We start from the raw sequence: 27,240 nt of genomic DNA on the forward strand, positions 1-27,240 counted from the left end.
AAAAGTTTCTCTTAAAAAGTAATTTAAAAGTGTTACATAATTCTGGGGGGTGGGGGGGCGGAACTCTGATTTTCTTCCTGAGGGTCAATGTGTCCAGTCAGGGTTCTCCAGAGACACAGAACCCAAAATACTACCAGACCACTATAGATACTACATACTACTATTTCTCTGGAGAAGAATATATAAATCATGTAAAGGGACCTATTTTTTTTTTTTTAAGATTTTATTTATTTGAGAGAGAATGAGAGAGAGAGAGAGAGAGAGCACATGAGGGAGGAGGGTCAGAGGGAGAAGCAGACTCCCCGCTGAGCAGGGAGCCCTATGTGGGGACTCGATCCAGGGACTCCAGGATCATGACCTGAGCCGAAGGCAGTCGCTTAACCAACTGAGCCACCCAGGCGCCCTATTTTTTTTTTTTTTAAAGACTTATTTTAAGGAATAATGGCAGCTGTGATTGTAGAGGATGGCAAGTCCAAAATTTGTAAGGGAGGCAGGCCAGCAGGCTGGAAACTTAGGCAGAACTCCTTCTTCTCTGGGAAACCTCAGTTTTTGCTCTAAAGTCCTTCAATGGATTGGATCAGGCCCCCAATATTATCGAGGGTAATCTTCTTAAAGTCAACTGACTGTAAATGTTAACCATATCTATAAAATATCTTCACAGAAATATTTAGACTAGTGTTTGACCAAATAACCGGGTGCTGTAGACTCACTAAACTGACATAAAATTAGCCATCATGGTCAGAGACCACGCAGAGATTAAGACACTCCCTTCCCACACTGAAATCAACATGCTGTAAAAGAAAGCATGCCACTCAAAAGTCAAAGGTCTATGTATCTGTGATCATAATTTTCACTGTATAGGCTGGACACTATTTACTCAAGTCATTCCCAATATTGCAATGCTCTACTAATTGTATTGTGTTCATACAATCGGGCTCAGGCAATCTCAGAGTAGACCTATTAAATCCTCTTACCTTTCACTAATGATCTCTTGTTGAGAATCCAATGCAGGTCAGCATCAAAGCATTATCAAATAAATCCTTTTAATCATTATAACAACTGGTTGCCTCAACATTAAATGGTTTGGAAAGTACAGATACGTAGATTAAAAAAATTATTCCCTATTGTCATGAAGTAACCCCACTGTCTCAATCAGAAGAAACATATATAAATATGTGGATGGGGATGGCATTGGATAATACATGTTTCTCATGAGAAAATAAAGTGTGTATGAAGGTTTGAGGTACTAAACTTTGCAGTTATTGGTTAAATAGTACCAACTCTGACAAAAGAAAAAATGATATACAATTCTGCAGCATAGTTCTGAAATCAACCTAGGGGAAGGAAGTGCTTAACAGAAAGGCAAATTATATAATCATGGTGGGTAAGTTTGAGGTTTGGTCGTTTTCACTCAGCTAAGGTCCACACTGAAAAGGATTAGTGTATCCAGTGTAATTATCAGTAACCAACCAGAACACTGAAAGCCTTTAGCTAAATTATACAGATAAGAGAGGAGTATATTTAGAATTAAATAACAAGCCAGAAGCTTTTCAAATTTGGAACTGCTAAACAAAAAAGATTCCTAATGTATCAGTAATTGCTTTAAAAAAGATAGGAAGCATTAATTTCTAAGAAATAGATACTACTAGCAATCCAGTACATTTTTTTGAGAAATTTCATCCCCTTTTAGTCTTGTCTGATTTAGAGCCACTGAGTTTAGTGGGCACCACACAGAAAGAAACAACAGCTCAGAAGGACGAACAGGTTCAGAAACGCACTTAAGGTGCCCCAAACCTCATCTCCAAAACCCCTTTACCTTTCATATCCCTATTCTAAGCCCCTGCCTTAAAACTTCTGTGAATTTTATTTTATTTTTAAGATTTATTTATTTTATCTGAGAGAGAGAGTGAATGAGTTTGGGGGAGGGGCAGAGGGAGAGAATCTTCAACCAGCCTCCCTGCTGAGTGCTGAGCCCAATGGGGGGGGCGGAGCCTCGATCAATCCTATGACCCATGAGATCATGACCTGAACCGAAACTGAGTCAGACGCTCAACCAACTGAGCCACCCAGGTGCCTGAAACTCCTGTGAATTTTAGATACGCAACTGAGGGATTATCAAACTTCCTAAAATACCACAAATGGACCATTTTGCCTTTTATCATCAGGCAAAGTGGCCACACTTCCATTGTTAAAGGCACTAAAACCACTGATGTGTTTAAAAAAAACAAAACAAAACCAAAAACTTGTTCCAGAGACATACAATGTTGTAGAGAAACAATCACAGTCATAATAACATTCTTTCTACCCTCTTAATTTGTTTTGATGGAACGGTCCTACCTGGTTCCTGTTTCCATCCTGGCACGGGGAAGACACTTGCCCTGAAACCCTCAATACAAGGAACACCCACGTTCCTTTACAGCCCAGAGCCAGGCTTTATCCCAGTCCCTGGAAAAAAACCTGGTTTTTTTTTTTTTTTTTTTTTTTTATTCATGAAAGTCAGAGAGAGAGAGAGAGGCAGAGGCAGAGGGAGAGAAGCAGGCTCCCCGCCTAGCAGGGAGCCCGATGCGGGACTCGATCCCAGGACTCTGGGATCATGACCTGAGCCGAAGGCAGACGCTTAACCATCTGAGCCACCCAGGCGCCCCAAAAAACCTGGTTCTTGTGGTTTACAAACAAAAGGAGGAAAGTTTATAGAACCAAAAGCTGTTTGTTTTTAAAAGAATTGCATGCAATACTGCAAACTGTTCCATAAACAGGTTTCCAGATAGGGACACATACAATAGATAGCATGTGCACTGTAAAGCCAAAAAGTCATCTTCGTGCACTTCTCCACTGGATCAGAATGGCTCACCAGTGTCTGAGCTCCCAGTCAACTGGATTTAGCAAAGCCTTCTTCTCCTTCCGTCTGCCATTCTGTACTCCTCTCTTCCAAAACCTCCTTGAAGACTTTATACTCTATCATGGATGGATATTAGATACAGCTGGACCACCAAGGATTGAATCTAAAATGCCAAGCTAGTGTTTCCCTGTGAGGTTCACCGGATTATAAGATTATGGGGGGTTTTCTATTCAAAGGCATTGCCCTCTCATAGGTATTCTAGACTAAAAATAGCTCCATTCTCCATTTCTCTTTTTTAATGCTTTCTACTGTGCAGCCATTTCTTCTACTTGTATTTTAGTTCCGGATACTCTACCTGGGACTTACACAATGCCACTTTAACAAAGCATACGGATATACCTTTTTATATACACAACAAGGACATCCTCATGGGGATGGTAGGATGTAGGAAGCCATTGTTGCAAAAGAAGTTTCTGGATTTATTCTAATGTCTCATATTTCTTATTTCTAATAATTTTTTTTACTGAAGGATATTATATTATGATATGAATAAATCTTAATATTTTAAGGGTGGTTTAAGGCATGTTGGTTTAATCAATTACCATAGTGTCCACTGTATCATATATACAATCTGAAGACATTATTCAGAGCATCTAAACCCAGGACCCATCCGAGGAAGTGACATTTAAACATTTAGAAGTTAAATTTTTAAAAAGATAAAATTCGAAATTACAAGTTCAACGAGATATTTTCTTAGGGAGAAAGGTCTGTCTCATACATCCCCGCCCCAATATCCTGTATAGGTCTTATAAATAGCCTCTGCAATTTAAGAAAGTCCCTTCTAAAATTTAACACATAAAAATTTTTAATAAGAAAAAGTTTACTGATTTTTTTCTATTTCAATGTATGTATTTTTAGAATTAAAAAAATTTTCATTATAGTTGACATACAATTTTATGTTAGTTTCAGGTATATGACATAGTAATATGACATTTATATACATCACAAAATGCTCACCATGAAAAGTGTAGTTACCATACAAAGTTACTATAATATTATTAACTACATTCCCTATGCTGTACTTTTCATCTCCATGATTTGTAACTGGAAATTTGGACCTCTTAATTTTCTTCACCCACTTTGTCCATCCCCTGTGTAAGTACCTGTTTCAAGAAACCCAAACTATAGACTTCTCATGAAAGCCTTGTGGAAGGCAGGTTGTACATGCTTCCTAGATTTTCCTTTTAGAGAAACATATTCAATGAAGTCACTTGTTTTGAGTTAAAATAAGTCCGGGAAGTCCATCTTTGTGGTTTAAAGGGGACAAGTCCATCTTTATGATTTAAAGTGCAGTAATTCCGTGGCAAGTATTTTAGGAAAGAACTGAAAATGTAGAACTATGACAGAGTCATAAGAAATACTTTTGAATACCATAGACATGAAAAATAAGAAAGGCTGTCATGGCCTTTAACTACCTGACAACACAATCTGAGCATCTCCCACGTTTGTGTGCAGCAACCTTCTACTGGAACATTGTGGGCAACATTCTGACTGGTGAAAAGCACCATCCAGTGGGCCTTGATGAGGCTCACTCTATCTGAGCCAAGCCCAAGGTGAAGTGATCACACAGCTGCAGTCAGGTCTGAATCAGCATTATATTCTGATTCTCTCATGGAGACTTGACAAGTAAAAATAAACATTTGCTTGAGGGAACAATTTAGCAGGGAACAACTTATGGTAAGTCCGTATTTTCACAGTGATGTAGTACCAATCCTCAACGACCGTGAGCACAGTAATTATAACCACACTCTGCTGTGTCAGGCACGGTTTTAAGTACTTGACGTTTATCAGCTCACTTAATCCTCACCGTAGCCCTATGAAGGTATTACCTGTATGCCGGTTTTCAAAAGAAAGGAAGGAAGGAAGAGCCTGGTCAAATGACTTGCCCCAAATCCTTCAAGTAGTGAGTGACAGAGCAGAGAACGGAACCCAGAGTCCTCGCACAAAGTAACAGTTTAACATGAGCCCAAACTGGGTGGTCAGTTTTGTGTGCAAAACCATATGGCTTCACCCAAACTTAACTTCAGTATAACCCCGAAGGGGCAGCGGGGAAATCAAAGACCATCTTTTCCTTAGGGGTTAGTCCCATCCAGTAAGCCCTACTCCCCCTTTTCATTGCGGTCCCGGTTTGTACAGCTATGCAGACACCAGCGGCGAGGAGGAGGAAAAAAACAAAATAGAAAATCAGTTCTGCCAAAGGTAAGCCCTCCCTGAAAAAGCTCCTCAAGAACACATGCAAATGCATGTCAGACGTGCCTCTGGAGGTTCTGACACATAGAGCCAGAGATACTAGTTTGACAGGATGTTCAAAGTCCTGAGTGTGAATAATACTGTTAAGAAAAAGTGAAAAGAGCAGAGGGTACCAGACTGAGCCTTACGTCCAGTAACATCTAATGAGGAGAACGAAGAGACGTAAAGTGAAGAAAGATCAGCCCAAAGGGTATTAGCATAGGTCGTGCAGTAGGATGGAAGGTGAGAATGGTGAGGAGGTCATTCTTGTGTCTAGTACTGACCGGAGGGCAGAAGAAACAAGAGTGGTCTCCAGAGCCAGGGGTATGATGATGAGAAGTCATGGGTCACTACGAAAGTCTCTGGGACAAGTATATAATTTGCTATGAAAAACTTTATTTACCTGAAATTACCTTTCTTGTTTTGAGGGCAGGGAGGAAGAAGGTGGCAGAAGTGGACAAAAAGAAAGTCTGTTAGCTAACCTTTGGTCTAACTGCACATATTCATACATAAAAGTGCATAAATACATACACCAGTGCGCACATATTTTGCTCTTCAAGGGTCCTCATACTCATGTTCGCATCTGCATTTCCTTCACAGAACTGCTGGAGCAAAATAAGAAACGAAATAAATTCACTAGGTTGAGGGCAACGGCTGTTACGATTTTCCAGGGGTTTTCCACGAGCACCTGACACCTCCAAAGTAAATCTAAGGTGATATGGAAGAGCCGTAAGTGGGAAATCAATCTAAACTAGTCCTCAGCCTTGAATGCACACTGGAATCACTGGGGGAGTCTTAGAACATACAGCCACCTGGTTCCCACCCCTGGAGATTCTCCGTAATTGCCTAAGGTGTGGCCTGGGCGTAGTGAGATTTAAGAGGTCCCCAGGTGATTTAACTCACTGTCAAGATGATTGAGAACTGATGATGCTGCAGCACAGGAGCTCGAAAATCATTTCAACAACAAAACCTTATGCCCAAGGAACGAGCTCCATTTAAATGAACTGACCAGTGCTGTGGTTAAGGGGGTTACCATACTAATTTAAAGCATCAACCCTGAATAGAAACTAATCCAGCTGGACTGCAGGAAGCAAGGAGCCAGGTCCTGTTTCGTGTGTTAGGTCAAGACTTCTGAGAACCAAAAGCCTGGATTAAGACCTTGACAAGCAGCCACGCAGTTTTGCTTCAGCCCATTATGCATGTTACTGCCTCCCACGCAGGTCTTGTGTTGGAGAGCGGGGACACCGAAAGAAGGAGGGGTCTCTTCTGTAATTTCACCCTGGAATTTACACTTATTCTACAATATGGCTATTTTCTACTTTCAACATAGTGTCAGGGATATATATGTGGGAGGTTATGCCATAGTAAAGGATGGTTCCTTTTACCAGAAAGCCAACTCCAAAGGGGAAGCTTTAAGTCACCTAAATTTTAAGATACCAGGTCTCAATTCTCTAAAATTTAAATATACATAATTTTACTAACAATGCTTGCAAGGTCCGGTTCACATATCCCAAATGCACGGCTAAACTTCCTTTCTGCTCAGTTTTGCATTCCTACGTTCATCTGCAATGTTTGGTCAGGTGTGTCAATTCTCTTTGGCATTTCTCACAATTCCTTCTTTCACAACTGTTTCTGTAGGGGCTTCAAGGATGAGGAACTGTTAAATGCAGTGAATTCTTGCTGTCGAAATATATTAATCCTCAAATCAAAATTTAAAGTGGCACCTAAGGGGCGCCTGGGTGGCTCAGATGGTTAAGCGTCTGCCTTCGGCTCAGGTCATGATCCCAGGACCCTGGGATTGAGCCCCACATCGGGCTCCTGGTTTAGCGGGGAGCCTGCTTCTCCCTCTCCCTCCCTCCCTGCTCATGCTCTCTCTCTCTCTGTATCTGTGTCTCGAATAAATAAAATCTTTTTTTTAAAGATTTTATTTATTTATTTGAGAGAGAGAGAATGAGAGAGAGCACATGAGAGGGGGGAGGGTTAGAGGGAGAAGCAGGCTCCCCGCCGAGCAGGGAGCCCGATGCGGGACTCGATCCAGGGACTCCAGGATCATGACCTGAGCCGAAGGCAGTCGCTCAACCGAGACACCCAGGCGCCCGAATAAATAAAATCTTAAAAAAAAAAATAAAGTGGCACCTAAGAAAATCTTATAGATTCTTTAACTGGTTATTTCTCCAAGATACTAGGGAGACTAGTATTTAATGAACAGAAAAACCACCTGACGCCATTTAAATTTATAAACTATAATTCAGAGCATTGTAAAAACAGATGTTAAAGAGGCAAACGGCCAACAACATGGATGGATATTAGAGAGAATAATGCTATCAAAAATAAGTCAGTCAGAGAAAGACAAATGTCATATGATTTCACTCATATGTGGAATTTAAGAAACAAACGAACAAAGAAAAAAAAGACAAACCAAAAAACAGACTCTTAGCTATAGAGAACTTATGGTTACCAGAGGGGAGTGGGTGGATGATGGGGATTAAAGAGTACACTTATCGTGATAAGCACTGAGTAATGTATAGAAATGTTGTATCACTATATTGTACAACTGAAACTAATAACACTATGTTAACTATACTGGATTTAAAATTAAAAAGGAAAAAGGCACTGACCCGTTGAATAGCTAGACAACCTTGAAAGCTGGATTTTATATAAAAGAAATAAGCTTAAATACTATATGCATTTAGCATATAGAACCTTAGATCATGCTCAGTGATTAAAAGTTCAATGACTATTGAGACTTTTACAAAACACTGTAAGTACACTTCAGTAACTGAGAGCTGATACTTTAGTTGATTTGACAATATAAATTCTGCCAACAAGGAATAACCAGGACCATAAAACAAGTTATATGACCAATATTTCCAGCTTCGTAACTGAAACATTCCTTCCAAATTCTGGAAAGCCATTTTTCAAGGGATTGGAAGACAGACATTAAGGCGGGAAGAGAACTTGGATTGGTATGGGACATGCTGTATAATGGCACTTCTGTTCATAATCAACTCCAGAATGCAGACTCCACAGGAAATCAATACTATGGAAGAATAAGGAAGATGGTAATATTAAAGCCAAATAAAAACTCATTTCACCTCTGCCCTGGAGCAACACTATTTCCACAGCTGTTCTAAGTTCAGTGAGCATCATTTAGCATCCAGAAGGGCACTATTTTACTTTAAGGCAATTATACTCTTTTACTCAAAGAACTTGGTGCAGTGGCTAAAAATTAAAAACAAAACCTAACAATATCAAGTGGTGGCAAGGATGCCAAGCAACTTGAACTCAGACATTGCTTGAAGGAATGCAAAACTGTAGGGTCTCTGGAAAACGGTTTAACAGGTTCCTATAAACATATGCTTTCATATGAGTTGGCAACCCCACTCCTAGGTATCTAGCTCCCTTAGATAAATGAGAAAAGCCTGTGTGTAAATGTTCACAGCAGCATTATCCATAATCGCCAAGACCTGGAAATAACCCAATGCTCCTCAATGCGTTGATGGATTAATCTATGGTACTTCCTTACAACAGGAAACTACTCATCAATAAGTAACTATTGATACATACAAGAACATGTTAGAATCTCAAATGCATTATGCTAAGTGAAAAAAAATCAGACTCAAAAGGTTACACGGTACCTGCTTCCCCTTTTAGGACATTCTGGAAAAGGCAAAACTAGACCCATGGCGAACAGATCAGCGGCTGCCAGGGTTTAAGGGTAGGAGGAGAGCCTGACTAGAGGGGCAACAGGAAGGAATTCTCTGGGGTGAGAGAACTCTTCTAGACCATGATGACAGTGATGGTTACGTGACTGCACATTTGGCAAAACGCAATGAATTGCACACCCAAAATATCAGTAAATTTTTTGTATGCAAAAGTAAATTTTAAAAAAAGAGAAAAGGCCCCTGCCTATTTAAGGATCTGTAAGTTTTTCCTTTCAACAGCCAATTTTATGGAGAGTCTCCAAAGTCGGCTATCTTTCCAACTGCCCATCTATGAATCACTTATAATCTGGTTCATCTCCTACTCTTGCACCAACAAGTGAAATTCCTCTTCTAGGGGTGGTCACCACAGTGATGGCTTTTCTTTCACTCTTCGAATCCCTGACCTCTTTGTCCCTCTCCCTTGGCAGGTGTGCGCTGCTCGATTATGCGTTTCCTATCTTTTTGGCTTCTCCGCCTGTCATCTTGGCTGGCTCTTCCCCCTCCTATGCTTGGAATGTTGTCCCACCCCTTTTCAGTTTTTCCTTCTAGGCTCTCCTTACTCTCCTGGCTTCAATTATTATTCCCTTATGGACTGAATACCAGAATTCTGGCTTCTATTTTTCTCCTTATCCCTATACTTTCTGTTGCCCATTAGACATTTCTACCTTACACCATGTTTAAAACAGAAATTTTTCTATTTCTCCCACCAAAACCAGGTCCTCCTCTTGATTACTTTCATGCCATCCTTAAGCCAATAAGCCAAACTCAAACCAGGAGTATCATCTTAAATGTTACTTTCTGCCTTCATTGACACAGGCCTCCAGAGAATCTTGAATTCATCATTCCCTCCCCATTTCCAACAGCCTGCCTAGATTTCTGTAGGAACCTCAGAGTTGGTCTACACATCCCTGAACTCTTCATCTTAAATCCATCCTCTAGTCTACACATCTGCTTCGAAATGAGAACCAGCCAGGTAGATTTCCAGATTTCACTGATCCTCAGAGGTTTGGCTGATCTGTCTGGCTCTATGGTGTTCCCCATATGTTACCATTCTTAAAGCCGCAAAAGTCCACTGAAGAGAATGATTTTCCTAGATGGAGGAACTATGCATTCATTAAAAAGCACAGCTGAGCTTTTCTGCTAGATTTTGCAATCAAGCTTGCAAATTCATGGGTTCAGAATTACTAAGCATGCTTTAATCAAGATGTTATTCTCACGAACATCAACAGTTCACCACTGTCCACAGATAACATACCAGTCTCTTAGCTTGACCTGCAACCACTCCACAATTTGACCACCATGTATCATGATTCCTAACTGATCTTCTAGGACTCTTTCATTTTGACGCTCACACATGAGTCGATAGGACCAAAATTTTGCTCTTTTCCACGTTTGCACCTTTTCCTCTCTTTCCTCCATCCAACTTTATTATCATTTACCCATTCTTTTAAAGTGTATGTCCTCCCTGATGACCATGGCCAGAAGCAGCTCTTCCTTCACGGAAGTCTTCATGACCCACAATTACTTATGAGTTTTGTTTCCCTTGCTAAATCCAAGGAGCATGTCTTTGTCAGCCTTCTAGCCACCATAATGCTTAACATATGCAAGGTACATATTTCTTGGTCAAATTATTCTAAGCCTCAATATTTTCAATTTTTACATCAATATAATGAGACTTGAGTTTTAAAAAATAACCCCTTTCAACAAAGGATTATTTTTCATGCACCAGGAAGCAAAGATGTTAGAAATGTTTTTTTAGAGAACATGCCAATGTAAATTAGTGTTTCAAACACATGCCTAAGTAATGATATAAAAAAATGCATGTTCCTGAGCACAGCTGCTTGGTCTAATAATACTTCCCTCCTTAGCAAGATGTAAAGTAAGAGCTAGCCATAATATAAGGGGGGGGGGAGTTATCTAGCCACCTGAATGAAGCATTATGAACTTTAGGACTTGAATTTCAGAAGGGATAGGTTTAATATCAAATTATGGCCTGAGCGCCTATTTTACAGTGTTAACTTGCAGATATCTGCAGAACCTTCGAGCCAAGTGAAACCATAAAGATCACTTTAATGCAGTGAAGGTTATGACCAAGATCACAAATAAAACCCATATTCTTTCACCAGACAGCCTGCTGAGGAGAGAAAAGCCCAATTCCAGGTTCTAAGTCATTTCCCCCAAAAGAATATCAACAGAATTCACAGATTATAGGTATTAATTTATTTCCTGTGCATGAAAGTATTGTCTCATGAATTAGTCAGATGCAGCTTTAAATGTGGTCTGAATTCAGTCGGCTTTTTAAAAAGAAGTTATCAAGCTGGGAAATGAGCTGTGTGTGCTCACTTTCCACAGCTCTTGAGCATGAGCATAAAAAAATGAAACACTGAAAGCTTGGACAGAGGCAGTTTTGTGAATATTCATCTACGTGACGACTCAAAATAACAGCTTGAAAAAGGACTTGATGTCCTCTAGTGGTGAGATCAAAAACTTGCTTCCAAGTCAATTTGGTTATTGAAAAACATGTTGAAAGAACTGTTCGTCCTCAAGAAAAATAAAAACTATTACCATGAGGAATGTAGCTTGACTACCTTTGAGTAGAAGATAAATATGTGCTGACAGAAATATGGTTTTTAAATGTTGGATTAACATAGTACCTTTCAATATCCTTAAATGTTTCATTTTATAGGTGGTATAACCCCAATTTGCAACCCATCTTTGATACACACACACATATATAACTGTATAATTATGAATAAATACAGGTTTTATTTTTACAATCACCTGAAATTCTAACCTAAATTGTCCTAGGACCTAGAGGATATTATGCTAAGTGAAATAAGCCAGATCGAGAAAGACAAATACCATATAATTTTGCTCATATGTGGAATCTAAAAAACAAATGAATAAGCAAACAAAAAGCAGAATCAAACCTATAAATACAGAGAACAAACTGATGGTTGCCAGAGGGGAAAGGGAGTGGGAGATAAAGGCTTCCAGTTATGGAATGAATAATCACAGGAATAAGAGACACAGCACAGGGAATATAAGCAATGATATTGTACTAGCATTGTATGGTGACAGATGGTAGCTACACTTGTGATAAGCATAGCATAATATATAGAGATGCTGAATCACTGTTCTACACCTGAAACTAATGTAACGTTGTGTGTCAACTACAAATAAAAAAATTTGTCTTAAAATTACACCAGTCTTTGCACAGGTACACAAAAAACTAAGAGACATTTAAGAATGGACATTACCTCATAATAACCTAACTGAAAGAAAGAATGAGAGCGAGAGCGAGAGAAAGAAATAAAATTAATCCCTCAACAAATCACCTTTTGATGGTAAAAGAAGTCCCTACCTCCTCCCTGAACACCCACCTGTATACAAACCTGTGATTGCCAAAAAATAATGAATTGCAGCATTTAGATGTGTATGAGGTGAAATATGTCCACAAGAATAAAGCACTAACACTGAAGTCCTATATCAGATATAGATAACATGTTTTAAATATATGGAAAACTTTTTAAGTTATTAAAATTCAAGCAGTCTTTAGTTGTTCACTCAAAATATTTTGATCTAGATTTAAAAAATCTATTTTCACCCTTCTTCTATTTTTGGCACCTGCTCACATAGGTGCTTCTGAACACCAAAAACATTAATTTAGGGCTGGAAAAATAGGATAAAGATGTGGGCCAGAAATAAGTTTTAGTTAAATCATAAGTACATCTATTCAAAAGACCATATATAACATGTGTCCCTTGGAAATCAAAGTTTCTAAGCAAAGGTGGGAAAGAATTTTTTTCTCTGAAGGCGATGGCAGCCAATTAAATTCCCCCTTCATAATAGAAAATATTTCACTGATAGTCACATGATTCGTATATTGTTAGAAACATGACCAGTTCATTAGTTAACATGCTCAGACACTGAAATGCTACTTTGTAGCTCACTTATATTTGAACAAGTTGTCCATGTGCAGATTCTAGAAGACAGGTTTTTTGTTTTTTGAGCATAAATTGGTGTGTATTAACCTCCTGGAACAATGTTTTTCAGAAGCAGTCACTTAGTGGGGGATTAGGCACCAAACCATTTATATTCACAATAAGGATGCTGCCCTTCTGCTGCCCTCACTTGGATAGGGCCGCCCCCCCCCGCCCCCGCACCAAGCTCATCAAGTTCGATAAAGCAATTGCAAAGACATCTCCTCTTAGCCACCCCTTCCCCAGCCCAAATCAAAATAACGATGGACCAATCTTTCAAACACATTAAGACAAAATAAACCACCCTACAGGAAGTAGCATGACTTCAAAGTAAACAAGTTCAAGACATCTTGTCAGACTTAACCTCAGGTATTTGGCTGAAGAGATTAAGGCATTAGACTTTAGGTGCCCAAACTCTCGCTACAGAGCAGATACACTTCTAAAAACGATTGCAGGTTTTCTGAAACTTCCGCATTAAAATAAGCATACCTTCTAAATCAAAAAGTGTTGGGGGGGCAGGTGGATAGGAGAATCTGGAGGTTCTTACATTTAGGGAAACAAAGGTTTCCCGATTATGTGTGCGTGTGTAAGCAGAAAACGCATTGCAACTGGGGAGCCTGCAATTTGAATTCTTTTTAAAATAAGAAACTGCCTCACCGCCCCCATCTTTAGTGTAGGAAGGTACCAGAAACAGTTTACCGGCCAATAATAGGAAACTAGGAGAGAAGAGAGGATTTGCAAGACAGTTTCTCAAGGAAAAAAACTATCACGAGAGGGAAAATCGTCTTCATACAAGATGGGGCCGGGAAGAGAAACTTGCTGCTTGCCCTGGAGATGTGAGCCCCTGTCCCAGAAAGTCAATGCGGAGGTCGGGGGGCGGCGTCACCACCTGAGCCGACATTCCTTCCTACCTGGGGTAGGTGCATGGACTAAAAACAGGAACTCTGAGGACCCTTTCAAGTCAACCAATCTACGAGTCCGACGATCCCGCACACTCAGGCCCCACTTTCCTGCAGCCAGCCCTGCACTCCCCACTCGGCGATCTCAGTCCGCTCGGGAGAGGGTCTTAACTGCGGACCACGGGGCGGGAGCGGCCCCCGCGCTCCGCGCGACTCTCGCGCCGGCACTCACTGCGCCACGGCGCCTGCGACCCCGGCACCCGGTTCGACCGGGGAAGGCGCGAGGGGTGCCAGAAACGGATAATCCTGTCGGTCGCACTTGGCCGAGGACTTTCCGGCCGGCTGTTTGGTTTGGGGGATACAATTTCCCCTTCCAACTGAATTAGAGCCGGGTTGGCAGGTGGGAGGGGAGCGGCCGGCGTTTTCCAGTTCCTCCTCCCGCCCGCGCTCCCTGGCGAGTTTCCACTTGTGGGAAAGTCGAGGTGGAGCGTAAGAGGGGCGACCAGAACTGGGGCCAGCCGGCCGCCCGCGGCACTCGGGCACGGTCGGCCCGGGCGGCCGACGCGCAGCGGAGGGCGGAGGGCAGGCGCGCTCCGAGCACGGGTGCGCGGCGCGCGGGGCCGGCCGTTCCGGGCCGCGGTCGGGCGGAGGAGGGCACCGCCGGTGCCCGGCGCGAGCCCACCCATCCGGCTCACCGCCCCCCGCCCGCGGGACCCCCGCCTGCCCCAGCCGTGCAGTCACCTGTTTCGCTCCGCGCAGCGCCGTCGCCGCCCCTGTGGCTGTCGCCGCCAGCTCCTAGCTCCGCCATGGTGCTCCGATGACGCGCTTCGAGAGCCGCTCCGCCCTCTTCCTCGGCTTCGCTCCCGCGGGCCCCCCGCCTCCAGGGCCCGCGGCCCAGACAGGTGAGCGCTGTCTAGGGAGGGCGGAGGGAGGAGGGCGGAGGGAGGAGGGAGCGTGAGCCTGCCGGCTGCGAGCAGCTTGAGACCGACGCGCGGGCGCGCCCCCTCGCGGGCAGGTGCGGCGTGGCAGCCGCTCCGACCGACGCTGCGGGGTGTGGGCCGCGAGAGCGGCGGGCGGAGCCAGGCACCTGGCCGGGAGCCCTTGCCCACCCCTGAGACGGCTGCGGGCTCCTCGAGGTCTGGAGGTGGGGCGACGACGCTTAGTGGCGCCTGCGACCGGGCCGTCTGAGAATCAGCCGAAGTGACGCGAGGGCATCGGGACGCTCTGTTCCCCTCTGAACTCTGAAGCAGCCGGGTCAGTTTTGACTTGGCCAGGGCTAGAGTTCACGGTGACAGCCGCAAGTGCATGATGCCACGTGGAAAGCTGAAGTACACGCCTGGATTCCACGCTGGGTTCGGGTTCCCATCCGCGTTTTAGGACGCCATTATCTTTTCAGCAGGCCTTTGTATCTGATGAGCCCCAGGGCACACAAGTTAGTGAAACTTATGCCCGGTGATGTGGCTTCTTGTTCTTGGTTTCCAATTAGCAACTACCTGGCGACTTCTGGCTTGCTCAGGAAGACCAGGGAAAAAAGCAATAGGCAACAATATATATACATATGTATATAAAAGAAACATTATTAGCTGAGGAGAAACTAATTTCTGCTCTATTAGGCAAATAAACGATAAGCAACAAAATGCTGAGGGGAAAAAAAGTAGCTTGCATAAATGGAAACATAAGGAACAAAACTGAGCAGCGACCAGTTCCGCCTGGTTACACAGAAATGCACTCCCACAGTCTCGGTTGGCTGAACATAACCAGGAGGTTCCCAACAATTTAAAACCCTTTCAAGGACTTCAGCAGAATCTGTTGAAGGCCCAAGAGTGCCTGGGAACAGTGTTGAGGTCTTGTTAGGGTGACAGTTCTCACCATCCTTGCATATAAACCCCGCCACTCAGCTCAGGGCTGGGCTGTTTTTATTTGGTTTCCTGGTTCACTGGCTGACTTGGTAGGGGTTTTAACTAAGGGACCCTGATGCCATGGTTTGCAGTAATGGATTTTCCCTTAGTGCCATTTCTATGGTGGGTTAGGCAAACTGGTCGTTTAGCTATGCGATCTTCCTAAATCACATTCACATCACTCTTAACAGATGTCTAATCAATAAAAATAAAGTACCAGGTGGGTGGAGGTGGTTGTAGACCTCAGCTTGGGTCTCAGCAAAGACATTTTTTACTACATGAAGTCATCAGAGTTTGAGACACTTTCCTATGAACATCAGAAAGATTTTCTTACTTGAATTTAAAGAGTTGAACTCTGGAAGAACATTGATTTACTCCCTACTTCAGTAAGCCAGTGAGTTCTTTCTGTGATACATACACCCACCCCACCACAAAGTCAAGACTTAGTGGTGTTTGTGTGTGTCCTCTGTGGTTTGTTTTGTTTTGGGTATGTGCTTATCTCTTCTTGCATTCTTTTGCTAACTTATGTTTTAGTCTGTCACAAGTTACACAAAAATAAGTGCTATAAGAAACACACCAAAATCCAGCACTTAAGCCCTGAATTGGCTATGTGTTTCAAACTTAACCCGGTGTCTGTAACAGGGTGAGCTGTCGAACAAAAATGCGGTAAGGCACAATATCTGTTAAATGTCACACACCACCATGTTGTACTTCGTGCTGTACTTAGCCCAGAGAAGCCATCTGTCTTGAGTTCCCACACCCATCTCAAAACTCTCCGAATAATCACAGTTCCCTTTTCCAGGAGGAGGAGCTGAACCTCCTGATGCCATCAGCCCCCCACCCCTCCTGCCTCCTTTGAAACCTCATCCCTGTCTTCTAAAATGCATCTCCATTCAGGGCCTCTCCCTCAACAAGTACATTTAGGGCTCTTTGATTCTGAAAATTTCTTCCCTTGACATCCACCCACCCAAATCTATTGTCATACATTTTGTTCACCAAAGATAATAAATGTACCATTGTCTTATTATCTTTGTTTAACCAGCTTTATTAATCTTTCTTGCCTGTCTGTAAATAAACTTTCCAGGTCACAAAATCACATTTACCTATTATTATTTTTTAATCTGTTGTTCTCCTGAACTTCCTGCTGTACCAGATCCTCTGATCATCTTCCTCTTGGCTTACACCACTGGCCTGGTTTTCTCATTCCTCTGTGACCGGTCCTTTTGTCTCTGTTGCTGATTTAAATTCCTCCTTCCTCCCAAACCATCCCCAAGCCTTCCTTTTCCCAGAATTTTAGGCCCTACCTATCTCTCATAAGCCCTCACTTACTGTTATCCCCATCAAGGTGACTCCTAGATCCAGAATATATACTCTTGACCTCTGTCCTAACTTCCACCAGTACATTCTCAATGGTCTCTGCACATTTCTATCGGAATGCTCTGCCATTAGTTCATCATGTCTCAAAAAAGCTTCCCTTCAAACTTGCCTGTTTTCGAATTCTTCTCTTACTTACATAGCTTCAACATCTATTCTTTCCTCTTCCTTGTCATCACTGCCCAAATCATAGTTCCCAAGTCTTGTCAACTCATGGTTTTAATTCTGCCCTCTCAATTCCTACTGCTCTGCTCCTGGACTCTCATTCACATCTGAATCAGTCTCTGAACCACTCTGTCCAGTTTCTGTTCTCTCTCATTTCTCCACTTCACTGGATTAATCTTCTCATAAACTACTTTACGCTCACCCCTCCCTTGCTCAAAACCCTTTAACAGATTCCCCATTTCTACATAATTACATACCAACACAACTTCCCTCCGTGACCATCCCCCATCACACCCTGAGCTCTCTCCTATCCCACTTTCCACTTTTTATTTCTAGAACACCTACTTCCAGCCAAATATGAGTTAAAATTTTTGTATGCTCTAATGTAATATAAAAGTTGTTCACTTTCTCCAGAACGTCTCGCAAATCCCCGCTTTCTGCCTTTGTTCTTGGAACTCTCTACCCTGATTGACTTTCCCAGTCCTGAGTTATTGAATTCCTTCTTTCTGATGCCCTGGTTGAGGTCTTCCTCCACGGCCCTGGCTCCCAGCCAGCTTGTCCTCTGAAGCTCTCCAGGGGTTTTGGGTTTGCATTCATCTGGCCTTTCGCATAGAGTAGGTGTGATTTGTTATTGCAGATTTGTCTCTTCAATCTGATATGAGTTACTTGTTGGCAGGGACTTTGTCATATCAGATTGAAGACATATACGGTGTCTATGAAGTCTGAAGCCATCAATTATTGTCCTTGTTTACAAATCGCAGATGTCCTTGATGACATAATGTGTGTTGCATGCCTTCTGAACCAGATAGGTATCATGCGTGTTTCTCCTGCTGCCACATTGCCTCACACGCAGCAAATTCTGGTTTTGTTTCTCTTACGGGGCTGTCTCCACCACCCATGCGTAACTGTTCTGGTACAAATCATCTTTCCAGGCACAGCTCTGAACCTCGCGTCTCTGGAAAGCTTTCCTTGACCCTCCCACCCCTTGGCGGTCAGCTGTAACTGTAGCACTTACTGCACGTACTATTGTTTCTGCTTTGCCTCGATCCCACCTCTGACAGTGAACTCCAGGGGCAAGAACTGTGTCTTGTTCATGCACCACAGGATGTAGTACCCAATAAGTATTTCATAACTACCTCTGAATGAATGATAAGAGGTAACAGTAACAGGCAGTGTCTGATTGCTTACTATCTGCCAAGCATTGCACTAGGCATCTTGTCTGCATGATTTTATTTAAATCTTACAACAGCCCTATGAGGAAGGTACATGACTTCCCCCATTTCAGAAGAGGAACCTGAGACTTAGAGAGGTTAATCAATCTGCCCAAGGTCAAAAGGGAAAGTGATGGTCTTGCTCCAGGCCTATGTGTCTAGACTCTTGCTACACCAAATGGAAAATGAATAGTAACCATCTTACTACCACCTCCATGGAAAGCGGCTCTATTTCTCTGTCCAGGCGTCTCTTGGAATAAGAAGGTGGGACTTGATACTATTAAATCATCTGCAGAGCTTTTTAAAAATAGGATATATGGGCCTTACCCAATGGTCATTGTTTATTACCCAAACCAATAAACACAGTTTCTCTAAGGTGGTGGCATCTGTATATTTTATTTTTATTATTTTTTTAAAGATTTTATTTATTTATTTGAGAGAGAGAGAGCACGAGTAGGGGGAGGGGCAGAGGGACAAACGGACTCCCTGCTAAGCAGGGAGCCCCATGCGAGTTTTCATCCCAGGACCCTGAGATCATGACCTGAGCCTAAGTCAGATGCTTAGCCAACTGAGCCACCCAGGTGCCCCTCATCAGTATATTTTAAAAAGCATCCTGGTAATTTTAATGTGAAGCTGGGTTGAGAGTCACTGTCCTAGATTGATGCCAAACGTCTTTAAAGTGAAACCTTTAATGGAACTTGGGCCATAATGGAACTGCCTTCTTTTGCGACTGAGGCCCACAGTTCTGACAAAAACCTAATGATGCTGGCCTGGGAATGTATTATGAACCATGCAGGGATAGAGGAACCCACAAAGCCCACAAAGATAAGGTAGGAGGAAGATCCCAAGGAAAGACCCTATCATTAAGAATTGGTTGAAGATGGGTAGCTTGATCCTATGCACAATCTAAAAGAAGCACCTGGCCATTGGAACTGGGGAGATGAGGGCGCCTGGGTGGCTCAGTTGGTTAAGCGATTGCCTTCGGCTCAGGTCATGGTCCCGGGGTCCTGGGATCGAGCCCCGCGTCGGGCTCCCCCTGCTCTGTGGGGAGCCTGCTTCTCCCTCTGCCTCTGCCTGCCACTCCCCCTGCTTGTGCTCTCGCTCTCTCTGTGTCAAATAAATAGTCTTTAAAAAAAAAAAAAAAAGAACTGGGGAGATGAACTGTGGCTTAATTAAGAACTACCCTGTGTTGGGGATGCCTGGGTGGCTCAGTCAGTTAAGCGACCGACTCTTGCTTTTGGGTCAGGTTGTGGTCCCCTCCTGCTCATGCTCTCTCTCTCTAAAATAAGTAAACAAATCTTTAAAAAAACAATTACCCTGTGTCAATATGAATGAAATGACATATCATTTAATTTACACCTCATCTCCTTTGAACTTTCCCCACAGGTTACAAGAGGCAACTATCTGTCCTTGAGATTGGGATGTAAAAAAAGATGCAGCTATGTTGTTGCAAGTATCCAATGAGAAAATAAGGTGAGAACTTTCTGTGCAGTCTAATGCAATACAAGATATATTGGACCTTGATTTTCACATAGAAATAAAGATGACTCCTGTTTTCTCAAAGACTGTTATGTATGGGTCAAGTCATGATGCATGAACAGCTCTATGTTAGTTCTGTCCTGTATAATAAGCAAGTTCCTCTGTATCTAAGAATTTTGTGTTTATCTCATCCATCTAAGAGCTTCAGACTTCACCCTATTAATATGGGCAGGCTTCTAAACTATAATATTCAGCTTCAAATAAAAACATTTCCCTCAAATACGAGAACTAAACTATTAAGGAGACAGAAAATATAGTATTCTCCGCTGGGATGCTATGTGCAGACCCTCTGAGATACACAGTAGTCACTCAAGATAACTTGTGGCCTTGAGAAAAAGCACAGGGACTTTCTTTTATGTAAATTCTTCTTTTCCTTAACCCTCTCTCTTACCACTCTGGTGCCCTGAGGGACAGCTTGCAGATCACCTGTTCTTTGATTACTTGACTAGAAGACAGATTCTATTTAATAGAAGAGCGGAAGAAACAACTAGAAGTTTGACACAGTAGTTTATCTGGTTTGTCCAAACAAAATAAGAATTCTTTAGAATTTATCGAACAGTACGTTAAGAGTCTTTTTACTTTTTAGAGTAAATATGACACAATGGATAGCTTTAGAACAAGCTAACATTACTATAATTCAGACATGTGCAACTGGTACAGTTCAGTAGTACAAACACGACTCAAATGAACGTACTATGCGCCAGAAACTTAAGTTACAAAATAGAGTCAATATTACAATTAATACACATAGGTAAGTAAAAACCACTGCTTCTCGGATTCTGCACACTTAAAAAAAAACATAAACTTTACACAACAATTGAAATTATGCATTTCTACTCAGAGTATCTTACACACACACATAAGCCTAAAAAGTTATGGTCACATTTTGGTTTTGTTCCAGTGATGCACAATCACATGAAATGTTCTATCCGTTTCGTGTAAAAGAGACATTTGGCCGAAGTGCAACAGCTGCTAAGTTAAAAATATTTCCATAAAAATGTTTAGACTAAAATAATCCCAAGCATCCTGATGTTTAGGATTATTTTTGAGAGTCCTTACAAAGAATCCTTATGAATTGTAGAAATAGAAGCAGTTAGGAAATTTCAGTGTATTTTGTCTTTTTTTTTTTTTCTCCTTTTAACACAAGTAAACAAATACTGGATTTAAAGTGCAGCTTCTTTCTCCTCTCTCTTAGGTTCTCCCTCCCCTGCGAAGATCAGTTCTGTCTGTTAGAATCTCCACGGAAGGCTGGAAACCAACTGAGCGACAGTCAAGTCTGTGTGTCTCGGAAGTCGGTGATGGCCTTCCACAGTGTGCAAAGCATCCCTCCCCTGTTTAAAGACACAAGAACATGGGGAACAGAACACCTCATTTGAAACATTGCCCTTGATATATACAAGTGACTTCTTCGTCTCTAGCTGCTCTGATCAGAACACAGAGATCCCAAAGTCTTATGGGTCCTCATGTATTCTTTCTATGTTTTGTCATTGCCCTTCCCTGCCTTTCCTTTCCACTCCCACAGACTACCAGTTCCCAAAGCATCATTTCAGATTTTCAGCACGTTTGAAATGGGTCTTTATAGAATTCTGTGTGAGTCAGTAATGCATATGCTTGGCCTGATAGAGAAAACTATGATAAGAAACTGTATCACGTTATATGTGGTACGTGGATGGCAAATCAGCACCTATCCTATTATTTCTAATAATTTGTTTTAAAGATTTTATTTATTTGAGAGAGAGAGTGCACGAGAGGGGGTAGGGTAGAGGAAGAAGCAGACTCCCCGCTGAGCAGGGAGCCCAGTGCGGGACTGGATCCCGGGACTCCAGGATCATGACCCGAGCCGAAGGCAGTCGCCTAACCAACTGAGCCACGCAGGCACCCCTATTTCTAATAATTATGGCACAATCATGAACTAAATGAGAGCATTTGTTTAAGGCAGCTTTAAAATAACTGCATGGCCTCAGTCTACTCTATTATCAAGAAATTCTTTGAGTTGATTTGCATTTACTAATATAGAAATAGTGGTTTTAAGAGTGCCCAGTAATAGCTTGGCGCAACAAACTCAGTTTACTCAAAGCAAATGCAAACCAGAGAACGGGGCCCAGGACTGCTGAGATGGTTAGATCTGGTGAGGGGCCCAGCCAGGGCAGGAACCCAGACTTCTCAGCCCAGCGCTCTTTCCATCATGAAAAAGGAAGAGAAAGAAAAGTGGTACCTTAGTCTGAGGCATTTTAAATCATCACGTGTAACATAGTAGAGAACATCCTCTAGTGAATAATCCTCAGCCAAAAACTGTGGAGAAAGTAAAATATGCACAAAAATAAGATGTTTTATACACCATTAATAAATAGTAAACTCCATAATATAAACGTTGGCAATAATTTAAAAATGAATCTAAAAGGAAGTCTACCAGAAACATAATCTTTTGGAAAACAAACAAACAAACAAAAAAACATAATCTTCTGGAATTATTAGGAAAAAGTCCCTCCTGTTACAAAATAATTACAAAGAAATACATCCATATGACTTCCAAATGCATAAAGATTACAAGCAACACAATTTCTGATAGGCCTTCTAATGAACAGATAAAACTCATTTGTAGTTACATCTGCTGTTCATAACATTTATATATTTTACTTATTTAAATTCAATTAGTTAACATGTAATGTATCATTAGTTTCAGATGTAGAGTTCAGTAATTCATCAGTTGCATATAACACCCAATGCTCATTACAATACGTGCCCTCCTTAATGCACATCACCTTGTTACCTCATCCCCCCCCCCCCCAACAATGTTTATATTTGAGAGGTTTGCTGCTGTGTAGCTTTATTTTTCTCAAGTGGATTAAAAAGTGTTCCTGGAAAGGTATTGTTTACACTTAATTTCTGGACTTATTTTTCATAGCTAATAAAAGGTACTTTTTAAAAATAATTACTATAAAATCAGAGTCCTAAATTTAAACTGAAGCTATAGTTTTAAATAAAAAAAAGTCAATGATTTAGTGGATCATCAATTACTACTCCTTAATTGTGGAGTCTTAGTTTGAGGAATAAATATTTCAGAGAACTTGAATGGATGCATCATTCTCCATAAGCAAGAGAGCTGTTAAAATTTATGTAGCAGTAACTTGTTCAATTCAGATTTCTAAGGAAACCCTAAATATTATTTAGTAGCCCAATGAATTATCAAGTAAAGAGAAAAAAAAATCTGTATTCTTAGTTACTTAAAAAATTTAAACACAAAACTAAAGCTAGTTTAATATTGTATTGGGGCCCTTTCTATAAAATAATAAAAAATACAATCTCTTTTTGTGTGTATGTGTGTATACATGTATGTAATCTTCAAACATAAGTGCTACTTCTGCTGATTACCAAAGTCTGTAAGGAGCAGAGGGAAATTAGGTTATTATAGATTTGAAAGTGTTCCTGACACAAGTTGACAGACTAGATCTATTTTATTAAATATCAATAAATAGCCACTGCCCAGTAGAGTCTAATAATGTGAGAGAACTAAAATGTTAAACAAAAGAGAGAATTAGAAACTTTACAATTTTAGTTTTGTCTTGATTTTTCCACTCTTCCTTATTTTCAGTTCAAAAATATAAAAACTCCTCAGGGGTCCTGGACCACAGAGCTTTTGCCCGCCTCATTGTTTTTGCACATACAGCAGCCCGACCCCTGAATGATTTTTCCGTCCTCACTCCCCTCCCCAAATACACATACAGATGGCTTGGTTTATTCCTACGTATGCCTTTAGATTTCAGCTCATTCACCACCTTCGGCGAGAACCTTCCCTAACCTCTTCCTCTCTCTGTCTCCTAACACTTGATTACCTTTCCTTCACGGAGTTTATCAGGGTATCATTACGCTTTATCTGTGGAATTATTTAATGACCATCTGCCGACCCTAGTCTGTAAGCCACAGGGGGGCTCACCAGTGTATATGCCCTGTGCCTCGCACACAGTAGGCACGCAACATTATGGGGTGAAAGAAAAGCTTGTCCCACGGATAGTTTTCTTTACCCGACTTATAGTGTCTTCATCAGCTCCCTTTTCTCTCAGCCACTCAGTAAGTTCAGACTCTTCAGTATTTGTGCCAGGAGAACCCCGGGGGCATATGGGCAATCCAGGAATATCTAGGACAGAATTGGGAAGGGAGGGACATTCTTAGCTTCTCCTTACAGCGGCCATCTGAGACCTCCGCAGTCAACAGACGTTTATTAATACTTTAGAAGATTTTGCTCTATCAGAAAATAATAGAAACAGTCGAGATTGGCAGTATAAATGGTAATATAAACAAAACTCTTGAAGACTACTGATAAATGGAGAGGCAGAAGCAATAATGTAATGATATTCCCACCTCATACTTTCATATCAATTATATAGTTTCTTAGAATAAACTAGTTTCACCAAAATTGTACTGTGGGTTTTTCATGTGACAAACACGAGCATAATTAGCCAAAAACTATATAATCATATAATAATCTCTTTTTTCACTATTTGCAATAATATGGAAAAAAAACACCCCAGGATATACAGAATATAAATGCATAAATGGCCAAAAATAGTATTTTATTCTAGTAGGCTCATTTGAACATTACAAAAAAATAACAACCAAAAAAGTGTTAGAGCCCTATTTACCGCAACTAATCTCAGGAAAAGATGACCATGAATCATCTTATTTGAAATTAAGTTATATCGAAATTATAGTTTGCTGCAATTCAGAATTGGGTATTTCTTAAAAGCAATTTCTGCTTGTAATCGTGGCACAAGTGACAGATGCCAATTAAACCATGAAATAAAACTGCCTGTTGGCTTCCTACCCTTTTTGTGGCAGCCTGGTTTAACAGTATCACTTTAAAATTTCCTACTATTCACCTATTGGTTGGGACTTAAGCTTCAGGTGTTTAATTTCTTGGTCTTTTTCTTCAATAGCTCGATGAAGTAGTGCTTGTAATTCTTTCTCTTTCCGAACCAATTCTTCCAGTAATCTGTAAAAGAAAATTATATCGGTTGACAGGATAATAAAGCTGGAGCAGCCAGAGTGACCTTCTAGATCTGGACTTTTCAAGCTCTAAGGAACATAGACATCCCTGGGATTTTATTGCAATGCAGATTCTGATCCAGTAATTTTGGGGGTAGGTCTGAGATTCTGCATTGCTTCTTTTTTTTTAAGTTTATTTATATATATTTTTTAGTAATCTCTATACCCAACATGGGGCTTGGACTCACAACCCAGAGATCAAGAGTCACATGCTCTTCCAACTGAGCCAGCCAGGTGCCCCACGATTCTGCATTTCTAATGAGCCCCTCCAGGTGATACTCATGTTGCAGCTCCATAGACCCCCATGTTGAGTAGTGAAGTTCTAGAAGGCTTGTACTTCCAGACAAGAATTCACCACCCCAATTGTCTGCCAAAATCTTCAGAGATATTTTATTGTTTCTTTTTATGACCATAAATGGCAAATAAATAAAGTAAAATAAAATATATATGTTAACAGAGCTGTATTTTACATGTAAAAAGTTGATGATGAATGATATAATAATCAATGCAAAGCAGAAAGGCAGTCATTTTTTTTAACTGAAAATTTGAGAAACTATAGGTGAGGTCCCCTATAGTACTCAGTAAACGGTAATGGTTGTTGCTAGGATTGTTGAGGATGTTACTATTATTCCTCTCCCTTCTAAGGGGACTGGTGAAGTGAGTAAAAGGATAGCTGTGTTCCTGGTACATTCAGTTCTTAGTTGGCATCTGATGCATTCTCCAAAGAAACAAGGAGAAACTAACATATCCTTTACATCAGAGTTCTTATTCATGAAAGGTTCACTATGCAACTAAGAGCCAACTGGTGTCCTACTCACCATTTCTAACGCTGTTCTCTGAAAAAATACTCCAAGTTAGAAAGGGAGGTGCTCTGATTTTTTTTTTTTTTAAAGATTTTATTTTTATTTGACAGAGAGACATACAGCGGGAGAGGGAACACAAGCAGGGGTAGTGGGAGAGGGAGAAGCAGGCTTCCCGCGGAGCAGGGAGCCCGATGTGGGGCTCGATCCCAGGGCCCCGGGATCATGACCTGAGCTGAAGGCAGACGCTTAACCGACTGAGCCATCCAAGCACCCCGATGCTCTGATTTTTTAGAAAACTATCGTTGGGTGACTTGGATTCAGAATTTTAAGTTAAGGTACATAATTATTCATAAGATCATCAAGATAAATTGTTGCATACCCTACAGTTCTTAGCAAACTGTATTTATTTAATTTTCTCAGTTTGGATAGATTTAACTCAGGACCAGATTCCATTCCAAAAGTTTGTTTCCGCTTCAGTTGGCATGTTCTGAAGGCAGCAACTGAAAGATGGCCCTGGGCTCGAATCTTGGTTCAGCCCCACACTTCCTGTGTTAACTTTGACAAATCACTTAACGCCTCTGGCCGTCAGTTTTCTCATCTGGAAAAGAAAAGTAAAACTTCCCGAAAGAATGACTGCGAACGTTCAGTGAGACAGCTGTAGCTAACGACGTGCCAGGACAGCATCTGACCATCAGGGAGGGCGATTCTTTCCCCAGCCACAGCCTTGGGCCTGGGGCTCAGGAGGGGCTCCTCCTCCTTTCCCACAGGACAGAGATGTGAGGCCCTTAGGAGAAAGGATTGGGGTAGAGTGGGTCGCAGAGGCGGGACAAAAAGGAAGACTCTCTAGAGGCAGCCAGAGAAGGTGGTTTGAGGAAGACAGATTGTTTAAAGACAGGAAAGTAAGTAGCGCACAGTCAGGTGGATTGAGCAGCAGGAACCGAGGGCCAGAGGAAAGCAGAGGATCGAAGGAGATGTTTATCACTCCAGCAAGAACAATACTCTAGGAAATGGACAGCAAGCTCAGCATGAATTTTTAAGGTGGCAATTTCTTGGCCTAGTAAGTATTTTTGTCTTCCTTGATGATTTATATGTATGGAATACTGATGGCGTATTCTTACTATTTTTTTTAAAGAACACAGTGACTTTTTCTAGAATTTAACCTATGTGTATCTAGACTACATATTTTCTTTTTTTTTTTTTAAGATTTTATTTATTTATTTGAGAGAGAGAGAATGAGAGAGAGCACATGAGAGTGGGGAGGGTCAGAGGGAGAAGCAGACTCCCTGCCGAGCAGGGAGCCCGATGCGGGACTCGATCCCGGGACTCCAGGATCATGACCTGAGCCGAAAGCAGTCGCTTAACCAACTGAACCACCCAGACGCCCCCTACATATTTTCTTTTTATCTTTAAAAGTCATGCTAAGCGAAATATGTCAGTCAGAGAAAGACATGTATCATATGATCTCACTGATATGAGGAATTCTTAATCTCAGG

General features: G+C 41.6%; 2 protein-coding genes across 3 annotated transcripts in view; both read right to left on the minus strand.

The window, feature by feature from the left end:
• MAP7 (microtubule associated protein 7) overlaps nt 1-14,547 on the minus strand; it is a 171,196-nt gene extending 156,649 nt beyond the window's left edge. Inside the window, exon 1 of the mRNA XM_081829064.1 lies at nt 14,456-14,547. Within this exon, the coding sequence (XP_081685190.1) occupies nt 14,456-14,522 (67 nt within the window). The 5' untranslated portion in view covers nt 14,523-14,547. The remainder of the gene's footprint in view (nt 1-14,455) is intronic.
• Nucleotides 14,548-20,391: 5,844 nt separating this feature from the next.
• The window catches only part of MAP3K5 (mitogen-activated protein kinase kinase kinase 5), a 195,075-nt gene continuing 188,226 nt past the window's right edge, over nt 20,392-27,240 (minus strand). For both annotated transcript variants that reach the window (XM_081829058.1, XM_081829057.1), the window contains 4 exons: nt 24,779-24,891; nt 23,924-24,036; nt 22,117-22,193; nt 20,392-21,232 (listed from right to left, as the gene is read on the minus strand). In XM_081829058.1, coding sequence (XP_081685184.1) covers nt 21,172-21,232; nt 22,117-22,193; nt 23,924-24,036; nt 24,779-24,891 — 364 coding nt within the window. In that variant the 3' untranslated portion in view covers nt 20,392-21,171. The remainder of the gene's footprint in view (nt 21,233-22,116; nt 22,194-23,923; nt 24,037-24,778; nt 24,892-27,240) is intronic.

This window comes from Leptonychotes weddellii, chromosome 8, assembly GCF_054177405.1.
Source record: "Leptonychotes weddellii isolate Sample4059 chromosome 8, ASM5417740v2, whole genome shotgun sequence".
Taxonomy (NCBI): Eukaryota; Metazoa; Chordata; class Mammalia; order Carnivora; family Phocidae; genus Leptonychotes; species Leptonychotes weddellii.